Source organism: Trichomycterus rosablanca, chromosome 18, assembly GCF_030014385.1.
Source record: "Trichomycterus rosablanca isolate fTriRos1 chromosome 18, fTriRos1.hap1, whole genome shotgun sequence".
In the NCBI taxonomy this organism is placed as follows: domain Eukaryota; kingdom Metazoa; phylum Chordata; class Actinopteri; order Siluriformes; family Trichomycteridae; genus Trichomycterus; species Trichomycterus rosablanca.
The window spans coordinates 12,150,552-12,174,404 of record NC_086005.1 but is presented as its reverse complement, the minus strand read 5'-3'; the positions used below and the strand labels follow the sequence as shown (position 1 = coordinate 12,174,404).

General features: G+C 40.6%; 1 protein-coding gene across 1 annotated transcript; it reads left to right on the top strand.

The window, feature by feature from the left end:
• Nucleotides 1-3,356: 3,356 nt before the first annotated feature.
• On the top strand, nt 3,357-19,591 carry akap1a (A kinase (PRKA) anchor protein 1a). The gene is made up of 11 exons (XM_063014330.1): nt 3,357-3,403; nt 5,062-5,975; nt 6,230-6,336; nt 7,776-7,902; nt 9,428-9,552; nt 12,179-12,356; nt 13,599-13,749; nt 13,825-13,892; nt 14,024-14,097; nt 17,283-17,342; nt 18,838-19,591. The coding sequence occupies exons 2-11, from the start codon at nt 5,090-5,092 to the stop codon at nt 18,898-18,900; spliced, it is 1,839 nt and encodes a 612-aa protein (XP_062870400.1). The 5' UTR covers nt 3,357-3,403; nt 5,062-5,089; the 3' UTR covers nt 18,901-19,591.
• Nucleotides 19,592-23,853: the final 4,262 nt, after the last annotated feature.

The following is a 23,853-nucleotide window of genomic DNA, read 5'->3' as shown; positions in this document are numbered from 1 at the left end:
AGGTTTCATGGCTAAATTGGACCAGTCTGGTGGCCAATCTTCATTAATTGCACATTGCACCAGTAAGAGCAGAGTGTGAAGGTTCAATTATCAGGGTAAGAGCACAGTTTTGCTCAAAATATTGCAATGCACACAACATTATGGGTGACATACCAGAGTTCAAAAGAGGACAAATTGTTGGTGCACGTCTTGCTGGCGCATCTGTGACCAAGACAGCAAGTCTTTGTGATGTATCAAGAGCCACGGTATCCAGGGTAATGTCAGCATACCACCAAGAAGGACAAACCACATCCAACAGGATTAACTGTGGACGCAAGAGGAAGCTGTCTGAAAGGGATGTTCGGGTGCTAACCCGGATTGTATCCAAAAAATATAAAACCACGGCTGCCCAAATCACGGCAGAATTAAATGTGCACCTCAATTCTCCTGTTTCCACCAGAACTGTCCGTCGGGAGCTCCACAGGGTCAATATACACGGCCGGGCTGCTATAGCCAAACCTTTGGTCACTCGTGCCAATGCCAAACGTCGGTTTCAATGGTGCAAGGAGCGCAAATCTTGGGCTGTGGACAATGTGAAACATGTATTGTTCTCTGATGAGTCCACCTTTACTGTTTTCCCCACATCCGGGAGAGTTACGGTGTGGAGAAGCCCCAAAGAAGCGTACCACCCAGACTGTTGCATGCCCAGAGTGAAGCATGGGGGTGGATCAGTGATGGTTTGGGCTGCCATATCATGGCATTCCCTTGGCCCAATACTTGTGCTAGATGGGCGCGTCACTGCCAAGGACTACCGAACCATTCTGGAGGACCATGTGCATCCAATGGCGGTGCCGTGTATCAGGATGACAATGCACCAATACACACAGCAAGAGTGGTGAAAGATTGGTTTGATGAACATGAAAGTGAAGTTGAACATCTCCCATGGCCTGCACAGTCACCAGATCTAAATATTATTGAGCCACTTTGGGGTGTTTTGGAGAAGCGAGTCAGGAAACGTTTTCCTCCACCAGCATCACTTAGTGACCTGGCCACTATCCTGCAAGAAGAATGGCTTAAAATCCCTCTGACCACTGTGCAGGACTTGTATATGTCATTTCCAAGACGAATTGACGCTGTATTGGCCGCAAAAGGAGGCCCTACACCATACTAATAAATTATTGTGGTCTAAAACCAGGTGTTTCAGTTATTTTGTCCAACCCCTGTATATATATACAGTGTATCACAAAAGTGAGTACACCCCTCACATTTCTGCAGATATTTAAGTATATCTTTTCATGGGACAACACTGACAAAATGACACTTTGACACAATGAAAAGTAGTCTGTGTGCAGCTTATATAACAGTGTAAATTTATTCTTCCCTCAAAATAACTCAATATACAGCCATTAATGTCTAAACCACCGGCAACAAAAGTGAGTACACCCCTAAGAGACTACACCCCTAAATGTCCAAATTGAGCACTGCTTGTCATTTTCCCTCAAAAATGTCATGTGATTTGTTAGTGTTACTAGGTCTCAGGTGTGCATAGGGAGCAGGTGTGTTCAATTTAGTAGTACAGCTCTCACACTCTCTTATACTGGTCACTGAAAGTTTCAACATGGCACCTCATGGCAAAGAACTCTCTGAGGATCTTAAAAGACGAATTGTTGCACTACATGAAGATGGCCAAGGCTACAGGAAGATTGCCAACACCCTGAAACTGAGCTGCAGCACAGTGGCCAAGATCATCCAGCGTTTTAAAAGAGCAGGGTCCACTCAGAACAGACCTCGTGTTGGTCGTCCAAAGAAGCTGAGTGCACGTGCTCAGCGTCACATCCAACTGCTGTCTTTGAAAGATAGGCGCAGGAGTGCTGTCAGCATTGCTGCAGAGATTGAAAAGGTGGGGGGTCAGCCTGTCAGTGCTCAGACCATACGCCGCACACTACATCAAATTGGTCTGCATGGCTGTCATCCCAGAAGGAAGCCTCTTCTGAAGTCTCTACACAAGAAAGCCCGCAAACAGTTTGCTGAAGACATGTCAACAAAGGACATGGATTACTGGAACCATGTCCTATGGTCTGATGAGACCAAGATTAATTTGTTTGGTTCAGATGGTCTTAAGCGTGTGTGGCGGCAATCAGGTGAGGAGTACAAAGATAAGTGTGTCATGCCTACAGTCAAGCATGGTGGTGGGAATGCCATGGTCTGGGGCTGCATGAGTGCAGCAGGTGTTGGGGAGTTACATTTCATTGAGGGACACATGAACTCTAATATGTACTGTGAAATACTGAAGCAGAGCATGATCCCCTCCCTCCGGATACTGGGTCGCAGGGCAGTGTTCCAGCATGATAATGACCCCAAACACACCTCTAAGACGACCACTGCTTTATTGAAGAGGCTGAGGGTAAAGGTGATGGACTGGCCAAGCATGTCTCCAGACCTAAACCCAATAGAACATCTTTGGGGCATCCTCAAGCGGAAGGTACAGGAGCGCAAAGTCTCGAATATCCGCCAGCTCCGTGATGTCGTCATGTAGGAGTAGAAAAGCATTCCAGTGGCAACCTGTGAAGCTCTGGTAAACTCCATGCCCAGGAGAGTTAAGGCAGTTCTGGGAAATAATGGTGGCCACTCAAAATATTGACACTTCAGGAACTTACACTAAGGGGTGTACTCACTTTTGTTGCCGGTGGTTTAGACATTAATGGCTGTATATTGAGTTATTTTGAGGGAAGAATAAATTTACACTGTTATACAAGCTGCACACAAACTACTTTTCATTGTGTCAAAGTGTCATTTTGTCAGTGTTGTCCCATGAAAAGATATACTTAAATATCTGCAGAAATGTGAGGGGTGTACTCACTTTTGTGATACACTGTATATATATATATATATATATATGTGTGTGTATGTGTGTGTGTGTGTGTGTGTGTGTGTGTGTGTGTGTCTGTGTGTGTGTGTGTGTGTGTGTGTGTGTGTGTGTGTGTCTGTGTGTGTGTGTGTGTGTGTGTGTGTGTGTGTGACATTTGTTGAGGGGGCCCAATTTTTTTTGCACTGGGGCCCATGAGCTCCTAGTTACACCACTGGGACGAAGTGGAAAGAAATACATAAATAAAGTAAATAACTAATTAGTATCTGTATCTGCAGTTTTGTTATATTATTACTACATGTTTCTTTAAGATTTAAGGCTAAATGTCAAACGGCTCCAATTTCAATACATAGTGCACTATACACAGTGTCATAGATGTTAGTTTACTCGCTAGGTAGTTATCTATGTAAGGGAGGAAGGATTGATTTGGGATTCGGCCTCAGTCCTCGTTAATGACCTATGTTGGCAACACGTGGTGCGACTTTAAACTTTAAACGCCATTCCTGAGTGCCGGCTTTTCAAGCTCTCCTCCCTTACGTTTGATTTTCAATAAAAAAGGTAAATTATTCGAAAAAAAGTCCTGTTTTTATGCAAAATTAAGTTTGTTCTTTTCAAGTTTGGGCTTTTAAAGTGCAGATATTGTTTAGAGTAAACACTAGAGTGTGTAAATGTAGTTTTCTTATATTATTTATAGTTTGCATGTAATGCCTTTACATTTTGTAACTGTCTTTGATTTTAATGTTTGATTGACTATATTTTTTTTATATCAGGGTGGTCAAACTATCAACTATCAAGTTTTCTACTATCAGTAGTCAATATCAATAGACATGCTTGTTTGTGGTGGTCTTCATTTTTCATGTTATAGTTTTTTTGTCCAAAAAAACTGCTAAATGTGATATTTATTTCAAGCATTTTCTTACAATTGCATTTTAATAGAAGACAATCATCTAGTGTGTAAGTTTTATGGCCAAACATCTGTGGACACAGATCCAGATTACTCAGTCCAAGTGTTTTAGCCACAGGTATTGATTTGGTCACAGACAAAATGTTCCAGCATGACCGTGCCACTATGTACAAAGCTTTGAGATTAACTGTAATGTCCATTGCAAGCCAGGCCTTCTTATAGAAAGATTAGATGGATATATAGAGAATGTCCATTTTATCAGCTCCACTTACCATATAGAAAATCTTTGTAGTTCTACAATTACTGACTGTAGTCCATCTATTTTTCTACATACCTTTTTAGCCTCAATGGTCAGGACCACCACAGAGCAGGTATTATTTAGGTGGTGGATGATTCTCAGCACTGCAGTGACAATGACATGGTGGTGGTGTGCTAGTGTGTGTTGTGCTGGTATGAGTGGATCAAATACAGCAGCGCTGCTGGAGTTTTTAAATACCGTGTCCAATCACTGTCCACTCTATTAGACACTTCTACCTAGATGGTCCACCTTGTAGATGTAAAGTCAGAGATGATTGCTCATTTATTGCTGCTATTTGAGTTGGTCATCTTCTAGACCTTCATCAGTGGTCACAGGACGCTGCCCATGGGGCGCTGTTAGCTGGATATATTTGGTTGGTGGACTATTCTCAGTCCAGCAGTGACAGTGAGGTGTTTAAAAACTCCAGCAGCGCTGCTGTGTCTTATCCACTCATACCAGCACAACACACCACCACCATGTCAGTGTCACTGCAGTGCTGAGTATGACTCACCACCCAAATAATACCTGCTCTGTAGTGGTCCTTGGAGAGTACTGACCATTGAAGAACAGCATAAAAGGGGGCTAGCAAAGCATGCAGAGAAACAGATGGACTACAGTAAGTAATTGTAGAACTACAAAGTGCTTCTTTATTTTAGGTGGAGCTGATAAAATGGACAGTGAGTGTAGAAACAAGGAGGTGGTTTTAATGTTATGGCTACTCTCATTCATAATCTTTGTTTCTAGGTTTCCACACAGCTTATTTGACTTTCGAGTTGAAAAACCCTTGGTGCCAGGTCCTCTAAACATCAGCAGACATCATTTTTTTTCATTATAATTCTCTGACTAGTGCTACTAACTATTATGTTAATGTGGCATTGCTTTTGCCTCACTTTTTTTGCAAGTTTACATCCATTTGAGTTACCATTTGTCGTACCCTTCAGTTTGTGCATGTTGGTGCATTACTTAATCAAATTTACATGATTGTTTTCTCTTTGTTTATTCTGGCTCTGACAGGTGAAATTGGTGCCAGTGGGTAAAAAAAATGCTGCCGTCGCCTCTCAGGCCCCTGGTGCCTGTATCTGCACTGGCTTTGCTTGGCTGGTGCTGGTACACCCTTAGGAAGAGGAGAAGAGGTAACAGAGTGAAGGAGGAGCGGTTGAAAGCCTCAGGTGTCAAAATGCACAATCTGAAGGAGATCTTTGCAGATCAGGAAGTTGCTGCCAATAATTTGCTAATGGAAAAAGATATTAAGATGGATTTCACTTTGGAATTTCAAGAAAAGCAAGAACATGATAGCTCTTCAAGTTCTAGTCCGTACAGTGACCAAAATCTAGACCTCGGCTGCTCTAATGTTAGTTCTGTGGGCGAGCTGTCTGTCGTGCATGAACACTCACAAGGCAACATTACCACCTCCACTCCAATTGTACGACTTCGCCCAGAACCAGAGGGGGAAGTTTCACAAGCTGAAGAGTCTTCATCAGTGGTTGAGAAGCCAGAAATGGAGACGGAAGACAATACCACAACTTTTAAAGGTCGTTCAGAAATAAAAACCAACGAGATAGAACCTTCTGCACAAAAACCAGCAGCAACTGATGTGATCTGTAATGCCACAGAAGAGACTACAGTAACTGGTGTTATTTTAAAAGTAAAAGATCAAGAGGAGCCAAAAGAAACTCTGCATAGCCAAATTGAATTTCAGAAAGATATCAGGAAGAATAAAAGTTTATCACTTAGCATACTTACCAAAACAGTAGACGAAAGTCCTTCAATATGTCAAACAGGAGAGGACTCTGGCTATAGCATGAGCCATTCTGAGGATGGCACAGAAACCGAGGTAGCTTTTTACACTTCTGCAGTTTCTGATACTCATGAGTTAAAGCATTGGGAAAATGGAGAACCCTTGACACAAAAGTCAGACTCCTCAGAAGGTTAGTATTTGCTCACCTTTGTAAAATTTCATTTAGGTTTGTATAAAAATAATAAATAAAGTGCCTTTTTGGGTCAGTTTCACATGGACGCAACACCTTTTTGTGGTTTTCTATAAGCAAATGTTAGAGAAACGTGTTTATTTGGTTTAAATCAGTGTATTTCACAAGCCTGTAAATAACACTACGAATAGCTTTTGCTGTCTGTGGGTGAGATGTCGAAGGTGAACATCTTCTCACCTTGTTATCTCAAACAGGTGCTAATGGCATACGTCATGCTAATAGTGAGAGCAGAGTTATCAGCAGTCATGCCACTCAGGCTGAGAATTCGTCACTCACTCTTTGGGACATAGAGGTGCCAGCGGTAAGCCAGAAATCTACCAAATGCCATGATATACATACGTAAGTAAGTAACATTTATTTATATAGCACTTTTCACAGATAAGAATCACAAAGTGCTATCCAAAAACATTACATAACTTAAAATATGCACACATCTACATAATATCACACAACATAAAATATAATAAAAACACCTAATAAAACAAACCCAGTGCCAGGTACATCATTCAAATGCCTGTTTGAAAAGATAAGTCTTTAGTTGTTTTTTAAAAGAATCCACAGAATCTGCGGATCTTAAAAAGTAGGGTAGTGCGTTCCATAATTTTGGAGCGTTGACCTCAAACGTGCGATTCCCAGCAAGTTCAGCTTGTTAGACCTAAGAGAGCGCCCCGATATATATGGGTGGAGTAGCTCTAATATATACTGTACATCGGAGCCTGATCATGCAATGCTCTATAAGTAAAAGTCAAAAATTTAAACTGGATCCTTTACTACACAGGAAGCCAGTGTAGAGATCTTAACAGAGGGGTTATGTGACATCGTCTATTTGAGCTAGTAAGTAATCTAGCAGCAGCATTCTTTACTGCCTGCAACCGATCACAAGCAGACACACTAAGAGCAGAAAACAGGGCATTGCAATAATCAATCCGAGATGACATAAAAGCATGTATAATCATCTCTAGGTCAGCATTTGAAACTATAGATCAGCAAATAAGTGATAAGCAATATTAAAATTAAAATTTGATGATCTACAGTATCAAACGCAGAGCTGAGGTCAAGCAAAACCAAAACAGAACATTCACCTACATCAGAGGACATTAACAAATCATTGGAAACCCTCAAAAGAGCGGTCTCCGTTGAGTGCCCCTTTCGAAATCCTGACTGATACTTATCATAAATATTATATTTCTCCAGAACAGCAGAGAGCTGGTAAGCTACCACTTTCTCAAATTTTTTTGATAAAAACAGGAGTTTAGATATAGGTCTGAAATTTTTAAGCTCAGCTTATGTACTTAACTGGCAGTGCCTTATAGCAGTGTTTTTTAGAATCCACGTCATCCTAATGAGTAATGCAGTAATACAGCCTCAACAGAGCACCAGTTCATTATGGCACCACTAGCAAATCCACAAACTGGGGTGGAAGGAAACCCATGCAGACACTGAAAGAACCCTGGAGCAGAACAGAAGACCTTGAACATTTGATTAATGAGTGGTCTTTGTGCATTTTACCTACAATTTTAGCCGCAAACGAGCTTCGGTTAGGGTGATTTGTTTATGCATTGTGTAGTGCCTGCTGAAGTGTTAGGATAAACATAAAACAGATGTTTTAAATGAAACAGAAGTCTTTGAATTTGTAAGTGTAGATGTAGCATTGCCAGACTCTTTAATTGAGCTGACATTCAGTATGGTGTACATTTCAGTTACTGTTGTATTAATGGTGTGGAAACCTTGTTTTGGCAGCACCTTGTTGGGAGATTAATTGGAAAGCAAGGAAAACATATTGGCTTCCTGAAGCAAAATTCTGGTGCGAAGATCTATGTGTCTACTCTGCCTTACACCCATGACTTTCAGATCTGCCATATAGAGGGTGAGTTTGTATTTGTGTTTACATATTGTTTAATTTATCGGTTTTAAAAGATGGACTTTCACACATTTTGTGAAATTATTGGAAGATGTGAGATTTTTTTTTCAGAGCTTTATTTTATTTTTTATTTTATAATTTTGCTGCTTACATATTAAGATATTTTGATTTCTGTTAGAAAGAACATTAAGCCCAGTATGCAGGAAGTGGGGTTGTGTTGTGGTTTAAATACATTGCTGTAAAATATGTGTATTTAATAGAACAGAAACAAAATCATGTTCTCTTTTTAAGTTCAGTAATGAGTCAGTTTCATTTGCACATACAGATTACTTGATCAAATTACATCTTACCATATCACGGCAACCAAAGCACTGCCTTTGCAAGTACAGATGTGCTTGTGTTGTGCCCAATTATAATTACAGGTATCTACAACCCCAAATCAGAAAAAGTTGGGACAGTATGGAAAATGCATATAAAATAAAAATGCAGTGTTCATTACATTTACTTTGACTTTTATTTGATTGCAGACAGGACGAACCTGAGATATTTCATGTTTTGTCTGGTCAACTTCATTTCATTTGTTAATATACCTCCATTCCTGCATTTCAGGCCTACAACACATTCCAAAAAAAAGTTGGCATGGGGTCAATTTGGGGCTAGTAATGAGATGAAGAAACTAAATAATGATGTGATTCCAACCAGGTGATGTCAACAGGTGATTGTAATCATGGTTTGGTGAAAAAGTAGCATCCAGGAAAGGCTGAGTCTTTGATGAGCAAAGATGGTCAGAGGATCTCCAGTTTGTCAACAAATGCGTGAGGAAATTATTGAAATGTTTAAAAACAGTGCATAATATCATTAAACGATTCAAGGAATTGGGAGGAATTTCAGTGCGTAAAGGCCAAGGGCGCAAGTTTAAGCTGAACACCCGTGATCTTTGATCCCTCAGACTGCACTGCATCAAGAACCTCCACTCAACAATAGCTGATATAACCACATGGGTGAGGGATTACTTTGGCAAACCTTTGTCAAGCACTACAATACAGAGTTACATGCACAAATGCCACTTAAAACTTTACTACCATGTCCAGAAGTGGCGTCGACTTCTCTGGGCTGGGAGGCATCTAGGATGGACCATCACACAGTGGAAACGTGTATCATGGTCAGATAAATCAGCATTCCAGGTGTTTTTTTGCATTTTCCGTGTTGTCCCAACTTTTTCTGATTTGGGGTTGTTAAATTGTTAAATTTTAACCTCAAAGTACAGTCTGGGATAAAGTGTAGAAGTTTTCAAGCATTTTGATATAAAATTATATATAAGGAAGGTAATTTTTTCTGTCTGGCTTCCTTTTATCACACACATTCATACAGCCAGATAAGGATGTGCCTAAATTCTGAATCAAATTTCTATTCCAATAATTTATCTTTTTTTGCCTCCCAATTATAGTAGCCTGTAGAGAAAGCTAGTCATTGCATTTGTTATCCACTGAGTGGCAGTATCTCGCCTTAAATGCTGGGTTGTTGCTTTTAGGGTCTGAGGTGCAGGTAGAAAACGCACTGGCAATGATCAGGAAAAAGTTTAAAGATCTGGATCTGAGCAACCGTCACAGCAGCCTGCAGCCGGCAACCCTCTCTTCTTTTCCCCTGACTTACTGGGTAAGAAGCTTCTGTGTCCATCTTGGCCAATAGTGTATACACATGGATATCTGAGCATTTGTATTTACTTGTATGCCCAGTTTCTACCTACACCTGTTGGCTACATCTTAGCACATTATAGGCAATTACTTGGCATTGGAAAATGGATGGGCTGTGATCCGAATGAACTGATAAGGCCTGTAAATGAGGCACATGCACACTTACTGTCAGCTTGACACATTTCATAACTCATTCAGAAAATTTAGGTCAATCTATTTTAAAGTTATGTTCAGTGAGGGGAAACAAGTGACAGAGAACTGACTGCATAAAAATAACAGGAAGTATCAGTCAGTAGATGTGTCTGAGCAAGAAACTGCATAGCTGAGATTGTGCCACACTGTCAAACCAAACCTGGCAGTGTTTTACTGAGTGTCGAATTCAAAACATTTTCTTTGATCAAATAATGACTACACCTTGCTTGCATGGTCTCTCTGCAGCCAACCGATCCATTTTGGAGTCACTGGTCAGGCTCTGTGTTTCATCAGTGCTAAACAGTAAATTTGAATGGCATATTGTTCACTACGGTTAGCATTAACACACCAGTCTCAAGTTGTTGTTTTTTTGTGCTTCTGGCAACATTACAACTTTTGGTAAATGAGCTTGGTAGAAAGACCAGATCTACAAGTAGTTTCTTTTCCCATTTGGCTTCTTAATGCCTGCTATAAATACTGACATTAAACAGTAAGCAGCCTGAACACAACAACACTGGAGTAAATAACCACACAAACAGATCAGAGTACTCAAGTTCTTTTTTTAAAGGTTCAGAATACCTTAGCAGTATACTTATACAGTCCCTGACAGAAGTTCTGTCGCTTATCCATGTTGTGGAAACAAAAGCTTATAACCTGACTTTAAATTCATCCATTGGTTTTGGAAATGACTCATATGAAAGGTGAAACCCTCCCAAATGAGGTTTAATTTACGAAAATAAATTTGCTTCACTGCAGAAATATTGATCATTTAATGAACACAGAAAGGTCAGATTTTGGCAAGACAAAAGTTTTGTCGCCTTGTCATATAATGCACCCAATCCTAGTTTACAGCCTCACCTGTGCTCACTAATTGATCGGTTAATTAGTGGGTGTGTATAAAAAAAACCCCAGCACCCCAGACCTTCACTTGAACTGCAACTTCACCTCTGACAACATGCCAAAAATCCACCCTGCGACCAAAGCCTTGATTATCAAGAGGCTGAAGACCAGATCCACTGCAGAGGTGGCTGGCACCTTTAATGTGTCTCAGCGTCAAGTACAAAGAATTAAAAAAAGATTTGAAGAGACTGGAGATGTTTTTGACAAGCCCAGGTCCGGCAGACCCCGCAAGACAACTGCTAAGGAGGAATGTTTGTTGGTTAGAAAATCCAAAGCCATCCCCTCTTCCACTGCAGCAGAGCTCCACCAGGCCTGGTCACCTCAAGTCCCTGTGTCAACTAGAACAGTTTGTAGGATTCTGTCTCGAAATGGCCTCCATGGTCGAATCAGTGCCCAGAAGCCAGCACTAAACAAAAGGCAATTAAAAAACCATGTGGCATTTGCCAAGGCCCACAGCCTGCTAAACGGATGGACGCTGGAAAAGTGGCAGAAGGTGGATTTCTCAGATGAATCTTCAGTTGAATTACACCACAGCCGCCGCAAATACTGCAGGAGACCTACTGGAGCCCGTATGGATCCAAGATTCACCCAGAAAACTGTTAAGTTTGGTGGTGGAAAGATCATGGTCTGGGGTTACATTCAGTATGGGGGTGTGCGAAACATTTTCAAGGTGGAAGGCAATATCAATAGCCTAAAATATCAAGAAGTATTAGCTACCTCTTACATTCCCAATCATAAAAGGGGTCAAATTTTGCAGCAGGATGGTGCTCCATCTCATACATCCATCTCTACATCAAAGTTCCTCAAGGCGAAGAAGATCAAGGTGCTCCAGGACTGGCCAGCCCAGTCATCAGACATGAACATCATTGAGCATGTTTGGGGTAGGATGAAAGAGGAAGCTTGGAAGACAAAACCAAAGAATCTTGATGAACTCTGGGAGGCATGTAAGACTGCATTCTTTGCTATTCCTGATGACTTCATCAATAAATTGTATGAATCATTGTCGAACCGCATGGATGCAGTCCTTAAAGCTCATGGAAGTCACACAAAATATTAAATATGACTCTAATAGCACCACAACTTCATTCACCAATGTTATGAAACATATCTTTGTATTTGAAGTAAATTATTTGTTTGATTTTCACATTACTTTCTGTGGGCGACAAAACTTTTGTCTTGCCAAAATCTGACCTTTCTGTGTTCATTAAATGATCAATATTTCTGCAGTGAAGCAAATTTATTTTCGTAAATTCAACCTCATTTGGGAGGGTTTCAGCTTTCATATGAGTCATTTCTAAAACCAATGGATGAATTTAAAGTCAGGTTATAAGCTTTTGTTTCCACAACATGGATGAGCGACAGAACTTCTGTCAGGGACTGTATAGTAGGGGTACCTAGCAGGGGTACCTAGCAGGTGTAACCAATAAATCGCTAACTTTGTTGTTTTGGTAATCTGGATTAGACACTGAGGGCCATGTGTGAATGTTTGACTTTAGATGCTGCTTCCTCAGGACAGAAATGTGGAGGTGATTGTGTCTCGGGTGGAGACTGCAAACGGCCTGTTTGTTCAGCAGCACACACACCCCAGCTATTATGCCCTTTGCAGCCTTCACGAACAGATGCTCTTCTGCTACTCCCATCCAGGATGCCCTAGTCTGCCTCCTCTGGTGGAAGGTACACACTGCTGACAAGCATGTTTCACCCACACACACTGCTTACAGGCCTTGACTTGTTTTTTCTTCTTGCATGGCCCTTTGGATTTCTCACCTTTAGTCTGTTACCATTTTCACACACACTGTTTCACAAAGCTTCCTGCATTACTAGGAGTGGGCAACATGATGAATATATCATAATATACACAGTTAATCATATATTTGTCAATAAAACATTTTATTAGTGGTGTAATAAATGTGTTTATATATTTATAAATAAAAAAAAAAAACAGGGAGTTGAGTCAATCCTCCCTCAAAAGCCTAAGATTTGATACAGCTGCTATATTGTCAACATATTGAGCAATTTTGGGATCGCTTAAATTACAAATTTGGGTATTAAAGCAGGATTTAAAAACAACTATGAAATTAAGCCATTAAGCAGCTATGGGCTTTCATATTTTTATAGAAATACCTTGGTCAGGGCACCATCTATAAAAAATCATCTTAATTGATGATCTGCTAAGAACAAGTCCAATACTGTCAGATTTTTCTTTGGTTTAAAGGACTTCACATTGAGGTGAGGTGAAGGTTTGTGAATGTGTGTGTGTGGCATTTAAAACCTGCTGCATGAGTTTGTTGGACACACATATAGCAACCCACGTTAAACCAGTAATGCATAGCCGAAGCCTTGCAATGGACTGGTGACCTTTCCAGGGTATATCGCTCTGTGTTAAGGTGGTTAAAGAAAATGATAACAACCACTCAACAACAACTATATACTATTGTACTTATTAGTATTTAAAAATAATTACACTACTAAGTACTTATTTGGCAAGCAGGTTAAGCAATTACTAGTTCAGTTAGCATTGCTGTATCTGCTTCCATTCAGCAGGTTTGAAACATACACACACATTTACACATTTGTTACTGTCACAAAGCCCTCACCTCACCACCATGCGAAGTTATATTTCCACTGTCAACAGGCATCTTGTGTCTATATGAATGGGAGCATAGAGAGGCGTTTAAGCCAACAAAACCCTACAATATTAACTGCTGACAAATTATATGAAGCATTTGTAAAAGAGGGTCTTTAAGGATTAGACATCAATAAACTAACACTGAGTATAGTGGGTCAGAGTCAACTAAGTACTGCGGCTACATATATTATCAGTCCTGCTTTACAAGTACTTTTGTTGAGACCTTCTTGTCACTCTGCTACACATGTACGAGAATTAATTCTGAGTCATCTCTGCTTCTGTTGCAGCTGGTGTTTTATGTGCAACCCCCTCTGCTGATGGAGGCTGGTGGAGGGCTCAGATTATCCAGCATTATACAGATTCCAATACTGTACAAATCAGATATGTGGACTATGGAGGCTACATGACTGTTAACCTCAGTTCTCTTAGGCAGATCAGGTTAGCTTTTCTTTAATGTTTTTTTTTGTCATACAAAGTGGTAACTTTTTTATTAACACTTGATTGGTTTCGCAGATCAGACTTTGTGACATTGCCTTTCCAAGCCACTGAAGTTATGCTGGAAAAAATTGCACCTTTACCAGGTGTGATTTAATATGAGTTTTTCATAACACTTTGTAAGATTTTAAGGACAGTACCATTTACCATTTACATTGCCATCTATTAGTCAGACAATCAACTCAGTCACTGCCTCAAAGTTCTGATTTTTTCTTAGGGAAGACAGAGTTTTCATTTGAGGCCAAAGAAGCTCTTGAGGAATTAACACAAGGAGTTTCTTTAATCATAAAGGTGAGAAATCTTTTTATTTTGGAACTTGTTCTCTCAATCAATTCTATAAAATGTTACCATTTAAGTGATTGTACTCACTTTATTTAGCAATGATTATTCATACTTGATGCAAAATGTAGTGAGATTCATTATTGATTCCATTATTATTCCTCCGACCTTAGAATGAGGCTGTGTGGATGTTTATACATTAATAAATAGTCCATACAGGTTGCAAGGCAGCATCTCCAAAACTGCAGCTCTTGTGGGGTGTTCCCAGTCTGTAGTGGTCAGTATCTATCAAAAGTGGTCCAAGGAAGGAACAGTGGTAAATCGGCGACAGGGTCATGGGCGGCCAAGGCTCATTGATGCATGTGGGGAGCGAAGGCTGACCTGTGTGGTCTGATCCAACAGACGAGCTACATGGGCACATGAGCATTGGAACTGGACCACAGAGCAATAGAAGAAGGTGGCCTGGTCTGATGAATCATGTTTTCTTTTACATCACGTGGATGGCCGGGTGCGTCGCTTACCTGGGGAACACATGGCACCAGGATGCACTATGTGAAGAAGGCAAGCCGGCAGAGGCAGTGTGATGCTTTGGGCAATGTTCTGCTCGGAAACCTTGGGTCCTACCGTCCATGTGGATGTTACTTTGACACGTACCACCTACAGTGTATCACAAAAGTGAGTACACCCCTCACATTTCTGCAAATATTTCATTATATCTTTTCATGGGACAACACTATAGACATGAAACTTGGATATAACTTAGAGTAGTCAGTGTACAACTTGTATAGCAGTGTAGATTTACTGTCTTCTGAAAATAACTCAACACACAGCCATTAATGTCTAAATGGCTGGCAACATAAGTGAGTACACCCCACAGTGAACATGTCCAAATTGTGCCCAAAGTGTCAATATTTTGTGTGACCACCATTATTATCCAGCACTGCCTTAACCCTCCTGGGCATGGAATTCACCAGAGCTGCACAGGTTGCTACTGGAATCCTCTTCCACTCCTCCATGATGACATCACGGAGCTGGTGGATGTTAGACACCTTGAACTCCTCCACCTTCCACTTGAGGATGCGACACAGGTGCTCAATTAGGTTTAGTCCATCACCTTTACCTTCAGCTTCCTCAGCAAGGCAGTTGTCATCTTGGAGGTTGTGTTTGGGGTCGTTATCCTGTTGGAAAACTGCCATGAGGCCCAGTTTTCGAAGGGAGGGGATCATGCTCTGTTTCAGAATGTCACAGTACATGTTGGAATTCATGTTTCCCTCAATGAACTGCAGCTCCCCAGTGCCAGCAACACTCATGCAGCCCAATACCATGATGCTACCACCACCATGCTTGACTGTAGGCAAGGTACAGTTGTCTTGGTACTTCTCACCAGGGCACCGCCACACATGCTGGACACCTTCTGAGCCAAACAAGTTTATCTTGGTCTCGTCAGACCACAGGGCATTCCAGTAATCCATGTTCTTGGACTGCTTGTCTTCAGCAAACTGTTTGCGGGCTTTCTTGTGCGTCAGCTTCCTTCTGGGATGACGACCATGCAGACCGAGTTGATGCAGTGTGCGGCGTATGGTCTGAGCACTGACAGGCTGACCTCCCAAGTCTTCAACCTCTGCAGCAATGCTGGCAGCACTCATGTGTCTATTTTTTAAAGCCAACCTCTGGATATGACGCCGAACACGTGGACTCAACTTCTTTGGTCGACCCTGGCGAAGCCTGTTCCGAGTGGAACCTGTCCTGGAAAACCGCTGTATGACCTTGGCCACCATGCTGTAGCTCAGTTTCAGGGTGTTAGCAATCTTTTTATAGCCCAGGCCATCTTTGTGGAGAGCAACAATTCTATTTCTCACATCCTCAGAGAATTCTTTGCCATGAGGTGCCATGTTGAATATCCAGTGGCCAGTATGAGAGAATTGTACCCAAAACACCAAATTTAACAGCCCTGCTCCCCATTTACACCTGGGACCTTGACACATGACACCAGGGAGGGACAATGACACATTTGGGCACAATTTGGACATGTTCACTGTGGGGTGTACTCACTTATGTTGCCAGCTATTTAGACATTAATGGCTGTGTGTTGAGTTATTTTCAGAAGACAGTAAATCTACACTGCTATACAAGCTGTACACTGACTACTCTAAGTTATATCCAAGTTTCATGTCTATAGTGTTGTCCCATGAAAAGATATAATGAAATATTTGCAGAAATGTGAGGGGTGTACTCACTTTTGTGATACACTGTACCTAAGCATTGCGCAAGACCATGTACTCTCTTTCATGGAAACGGTATTCCCTGATGACTTTGGCCTCTTTCAGCATTATGATGCACCATGACATAAAGCAAAAATGATGTTTGAGGTTTGAGGTGTTGACTTGGCCTCCAAATTCCCCAGATCTCAATCCAATCGAGCGTCTGTGGGATGTGCTGATCAAACAAGTCCGATCCATGGAGTCCCCACCTCACAACTTGCCGGAATTAAAGGATCTGCTGCTAACATCTTGGTGCCAGATACCGCAGCACACCTTCAGGGGTCTAGAGGAGTCCATGCCTTGATGGGTCAGGGTTGTTTTGGCAGCAAAAGGGGGACCAACACAATATTAGGAATGTGGTCGTATCACTGTATAATAGAAACACACTGACCACATCACCCCTATCCATCAGAGTCTTTACTGATTAGCTGTTATATTTTGTATTTAGTACAAGGTTTTTCTCATTACATAAAAAGCTCTGCACAGCCTGACTGCTAACTACCTGGTTGAGCTTGTACATTTACATGTTGCATATCGTACATTAAGATCGCAGATGTTCGAAGTTTTAACTGACCTTGATGGGTGGTTGATTATTCAGTGTGGTAGCTCCCAAATTATGGAATAATCTTCTTGAGTCTATCTGTGATATCTCTTCTGTTTCTCTATTTGCATCTCTGTTAAATACCTTCTTGTTTTTAGCACATTTTCCTTGTTCCATCTATACTTTGTTTGATTGTATGATTGATTATAAAGCATGCTTGAGCATAGGAAAGGTGCTATATAAATAAATGTGGCCTTTACTGTAATAGAACATGTAATATCAGCACATTCTTACATTGAGTTTTGTCTAGATGTACCTGTAAGTTTGTGTTGTAAGGTGTGTGCTCTGTAATCATTTCCAGGAATTAAAGTACACTATTAATCTTCTGTTCCTAGGTGACTGGCAGTCAGGGTGGACTGCCCTTAGTGCATTTGTGGAGACCTGCAGGAGAGAAGGTGTGTATTAATCATGTTAATTTACAACATCAATATCAATGAGCTGTGGTGTTTATCAGGACAAAAGTTAACATTTTCAGAGAAACAGAATTCTACATTTTTTAATGCACAATTACTGTTTATTTGCTGAAGTTAACATATTGCATATTGCCGATCCCCAGGTGGGGCGGTCCGGGTCCTTTCTGTGTAGAGTTTGCATGTTCTCCCCGTGTCTGCGTGGGTTTACTCCGGGTGCTCCGGTTTCCTCCCACAGTCCAAAGACATGCAAGTGAGGTGAATTGGAGATACAAAATTGTCAATATAACCTTGTGAACTGAACCTTGTGTAATGAGTAACTACCGTTTCCTGTCATGAATGTAACCAAAAGTGTAAAACATGACGTTAAACTCCTAATAAACAAACAAAAATATCTTTATTTATATATTTATATTTATATATATTGCCGTGTTTATGGTGGGCAGGTTGGACAGGTATTCTTCCCACTGCTTCTGCAATATGTGCTCTCCAGGACTGGTCTGGGCCCCTGTGCAAGTGTGGGAAGAGGGAGGAGGTGTCTGTGGGGAAACTGTATGAAGCTTAGAGCCATATTGCATACAGAGTACCATACTGTGTGGGCACCCATCTATTTGACCAGCAGTTTTTAAGCTTATGCAGAGAAAATACATGCAACACTCTTTTTAATTGAACCAACATAATAATGTATAATAATATTAATGTTGTTCAATTACCACATGTGCTGGAGGGATAGTTGTAACCTTGTGGTTAATGTACTGGACTAGTAATCAAAAGGTTGCTGGTTCAAGCCCCATCATTGCCATGTTGCCACTTTTGGGCCCTTAAGCAAGGAACTTAACCCTCATTTGCATAGACAGTATACTGTCAGTACTGTAATGATAAGTTTTTTGTTTATTAGGATTTTAACGTCATGTTTTACACTTTTGGTTACATTCATGACAGGAACGGTAGTTACTCATTACACAAGGTTCATCAGTTCACAAGGTTATATCAAACACAGTCATGAACAATTTAGTGGCTCCAATTCACCTCACTTGCATGGCTTTGGACTGTGGAAGGAAAACGGAGCACCTGGAGGAAACCCACATGGACACAGGGAGAACATGCAAACTCCACACAAAAAGGACCCGGACCACCCCACCTGGGGATCGAACCCAGGACCTTCTTGCTGTGAGGCGACAGTGCTACCCACTTAACCAGAATGCCGCCCCTGTAAGGATAAAAGCGTCTGCTAAATGCCAAAAATGTTAATGTAAATGATAACATAACTGCCATCTGTTTCTCTGACATGACTATAATTTTGTAGCTTTTACTAAAAAGCATAAATATATTAAAATTGGATCATTGTTGAACTTGCAAGTGAAGTGAGTAAATCTAAGATCCTGGTGATCAGAACAATCACTTGTTGTGTAGATATCAGTGCATGTTAAATGTTACATTGTTCAAACTGTTAACCACAATTCCTTGTCTGCTCTTCTAGATGGTTTCGGTGAATGGCATGTTGGTGGAGCGTGGGCTTTGCTCGTGGTTGGACAGCCACTGATTGTGAAACCTACATTCTACTGCCTCACGTCTGCTCTGTCTGTCTTCTGCTCTCTGCACACTCAGGTGCTGTAATGGACATTTATGCCATTATCAATGTTTACATTCCTGTCACATATCCAAATGCTTTTGGCCTATAAATTGATTGTGTTGTAAATTGCTTTTTTTTCTTCTGTTAGCACAAATTATCCAGTGTGACTTCTAGCATAGAATTTAATTTCATGATGCTTAAATCTAAGAGTCTTTACTAACTACTAACACACTTGAATGACAGCACAGGCTTTTGTTATTTATTTATTTAATTATTTTTGAGAATTATTTAGGATTAAGCATTTTTCTATGCTTGCTGTGCTTTCCATTCCTTAATGCTGCATTGTCACTCTTTCCTTTTGTCCTATTATTTTGCACATCTTTTCCCGTAAGATGGGGAATCTGAAATAGAATGTGGACCAGCCTGTTGGTGTTATGCTGGTGAGCTAATGTGCAGGCTGTCTGAAAACAAAATGCATTCTACAGAATAGCACTTGGTGTGGGGAGTCGTCTTCTTTGCTCTGATAATTTGCAATGTTATTGATTAAGAAACCTTCTTTGTGTGCTGCTGGTATGAAATATGTCTAACTTCCGGTGTTTGTGAATATCTTCTGATTTTAGGTTGTTAAGTAAATTCCTGAGTAGTAAAAAAATATGGATTTATGTTTGAATTACTTAATGCCACTTATTTGATTGTTTATTAAGTTTGTATTTTTGTTAGAAAAGGTTAATGATGCATTTCTATGTGTTGTTGCCTTCTGTCATTGAAATATTTTGAAAGAACTAAAGTACTAAAAGCCTCTAAATACTGACTGTTTTATGTCTATTTGTTTATAGACTGACATCTGCATAAAAAATGGCTGTTTCTTCTATCTTGTGGAAATATTCTTGACTAGGCTGTTTCAGCTCAGATTTAAAATCACAACAAACATTTGGTGCGATTGTAGAAGGTAACAGGGCTGAGGAAATAATTAAACAGGTTTGTCTCTTAATTGGACACAAACATCACCTGTCTGTCTGAAGGCTGTTCTAATCTGATAATGAGAAAATTGCTATAGGGGTTAATACTCCCCTAAAAGTATTTAACCCCTTTTTTAATATTTGATATGGCACAGCAGTAAAATATGGTGCTCAAATCTCAGCACTATTATCAACTGGTCGTGCATCTTCACAGTCATGATTGATGGTGTCTGGTGGAGTGGGGGCGATATGGTTGAACATTCTAGCCATTTTGGAGCGCACTTGTCTGTGCACTCGGTGCCGGTCTCGACCGCAGATAAAAAAGGAGGGTTGTGTCAGAAAGGGCATCCAGTGTAAAAACTGTGAAAATCAGGTAAGAGGACCAGAATGATTAGTTGTGGTGACCTCTAAGTATGTGAGAAGTCAAAAGAAGTGAAATAAATACCAGTGCATAATATACATGATCAGCAATAACATTAAAACCACCTCCTTGTTTCTACACTCACTGTCCATTTTATCAGCTCCACTTCACATATAGGAGCACTTTGAAGTTCTACAATTATTGACTCTAGTCCATCTGTTTCTCTACATACTTTTCAGCCTGCTTTTACCCTGTTCTTCAATGGTCAGGACCACCACAGAGCAGGTATTATTTAGGTGGTGGATCATTCTCAGCACTGCAGTAACACTAACACTAACATGGTGGTGGTGTGTTAGTGTGTGTTATGCTGGTATGAATGGATCAGACACAGCAGCTCTGCTGGAGTTTTTAAATACCATGTCCACTCACTGTCCACTATATTAGACACTCCTGCCTAGTTGGTCCACCTTGTAGATGTGAAGTCAGAGACGTTCGCTCATCTATTGCTGCTGTTTGAGTTGGTCATTTTCTAGACTTTCATCAGTGGTCACAGGACGCTGCCTATGGAGCACTGTTGGCTGGATATTTTTTTTGGTTGGTGGACTATTCTCAGTCCAGCAGTGACAGTGAGGTGTTTAAAAACTTCAGCAGCGCTGCTGTGTCTTATCCACTCATACCAGCACAACACACACTAACACACCACCTGCTCTGTAGTGGTCCTGGGAGAGTCCTGACCATTGAAGAATAGCATGAAAGGGGGCTAACAAAGCATGCAGAGAAACAAATGGACTACAGTCAGTAATTGTAGAACTACTAGGTGCTTCTATATGGTAAGTGGAGCTGATGAACTGGACTATGAGTGTAGAAACAATGAGGTGGTTTTAATGTTATGGCTGTATTTACAACACCAAATCAGACAAAATTGGGACAGTATGGAAAATGCTAATTTAAAATGCAGTTTTATTTGCTTTGACTTCATTACAGACAGTGTGAACCCAAAATTTTTAATGTTTTGTCTGACTCTCTTTTATGTAAGCAGTAATGTGACAGCTTGACTTTTTGGATGCAACATAAAAACCCATTGCATGCTTTGTATTCAAATTCTGCCACTATTTTTAATAAGAGCATATCATGGTCTAATGGCTTTACCAAGCTTCTGCTTTTTACTGCTTTCAGCACTTGCGGAACTGTAGTCATTGAAGATTGGATTGGTCATTTTCTTGAGAGCCTGTGTCATTTTGTTTGTTGACTTAAAGCTTCTTTTTCTTTCTTTTGTTAGGGCAGACTTTTTTCCCCACCTCATTCCATTTTCTTTGCTTCATTGCTTTATGATCAGCTGTACTGCAGTGATAAGCAGATGGTTTGATGTGAGCAGTATATTTTCATCCCTGGCACACAGAGCAAAGTGTTGCTCATCTAATTTAGCTCAGTTTTTATATTCCTGTTGGGTGTGTGCGCCCTAAACACTGATCCATTTTCTCTCCCTATTTCAAGAACGGGCCACTCATGCATCAGACAGCTGGCACCTCTGCCTCATGTGCGCCCTGTTTGACGAGTGGTCAGTAGAACACTGATAAATTGAGTGTCAAAATTTTCAGACAACTTCAGGTAACTACTGCCACTTTGCACTCCAGAGATTTCTCCTGACAATGCCACACCAACTTGATGTATTTATTTCCTTTATTTCATGCCTACATTTCTACATTTTACAGATGCTTTTTCACTTTTCAGGTTGTGGATACTGGTGTGCTTTATTACATTTCTCAATACTTTTATACTGTAATAACTATTTTATTTATAGTTACATCAATATGTTGCCATCATAATATATTTGTAAACTGACTTTTACAAGTTGTATAGTTTATCTTTGGATTGTACAGTGGAGCAGCAGTTAGTGTTGATGCACACAACTGCAGGTCCTTATTCTGAATCTGTGTGTACTGCAGGTAATATTCACTTACTCCAGGGGTGCTCAAACCTTTCTTGTTTGGGGTCAGATGGAGTAAAAACTATGCAAACACAGGCCACAAACTCTTGTAATATAACAAATAAAAATATAATAGACTTACCTGCTTACTAACAATTACACTTTCTTTTTATTTGGGTGACTAATGATCTATCATTGACCGAGTTGTGTAAACTAAGATTTTGCCAGTTTTACCCACCAGTTTATAATCATAATGGGAAGATTATTGTACTTCTTTAAATTCAACATATACACTTCCCTCTGAACTCAGTGAAAAAAATATCAATTAAAAATACCTACAAATGGCCTGCGAGCCAAAGTTTGGACATCACTGACTTGCTCTACTAAGTCAATCTACACTAATCAGCCATAACATTAAAACCACCTCCTTGTTTCTACACTCACTGTCCATTTTATCAGCTCCACTTACCATATAGGTACACACTTTGTAGTTCTACAATTACTGACTATAGTCCATCTATTTTTCTACATGCTTTTTTTCTAGCCTGCTTTCAACCTGTTCTTCAATGGCCAGGACCACCACAGAGCAGGTATTATTTAGGTGATTATTTAGGATCATTCTTAGCACTGCAGTGACAATGACATGGTGGTGGTGTGTTAGTGTGTGTTGTTCTGGTATGAGTGAATCAGACACAGCAGCGCTGCTGAAGTTTATAAATACTGTGTCCACTCACTGTCCACTCTATTAGACACTCCTACCTAGTTGGTCCACCTTGTAGATGTAAAGTCAGAGACGATCACTCATCTATTGCTGCCGTTTGAGTTGGTCATCTTCTAGACCTTCATCAGTGGTCACAAGACGCTGCCCACGGGGCACCATTGGCTGAATATTTTTGGTTGGTGGACTATTCTCAGTCCAGCAGTGACTGTGAGTGCTGTGTCTTATCCACTCATATCAGCACAACACACACTAACACACCACCACCATGTCAGTTTTACTGCAGTGCTGAGAATGACCCACCACCCAAATAATAACTACTCTGTAGTGGTCCTGGGAGAGTCCTGACCATTGAAGAACAGCATGAAGGGGGGCTAACAAAGCATGGAGAGAAACAGATGGACTACAGTCAGTAATTGTAGAACTACAAAGTGCTCCTATATGGTAAGTGGAGCTGATCAAATAGACAGTGTGTAAAAACAAGCAGGTGGTTTTAATGTTATGGCTGATCTGTGTATAAATAATTTTAAAATGTTATCACTCGTCGGATGTGTGCTCTCATTGGTGACTGTCTAGACTCTCAGTGGCTTGTCTAGACTGCCCAAGGATGCCAAAAGTACTATCGCAAATGATTGTCATGTTACATCATGGCACACTTAGAACATATTTAAAGAACAACATTTTAGTTAGTCATTCACAGTTTTATGAATGCCCCAGGGTTGTTTTATAAAGTAACTACCACATGCCAAGTACAGGCGAGACTGCACAGTCTCCTTTGGAAGTGCTCAGGTTTCAGTTTTTCCTTTCCTGTTACTTTAAATTGAACCTTTTTTCCTGAGCGTTCCAGAGACTTCTTTTCCATTTAAAAAATTTCAATCTCAGTTTGTTTCCAGTGCACAGCTGGTCCTCTGCAGACTGACAGTTGCATCTCTTTCTTGCATGCCTGTATCTTCTGAGT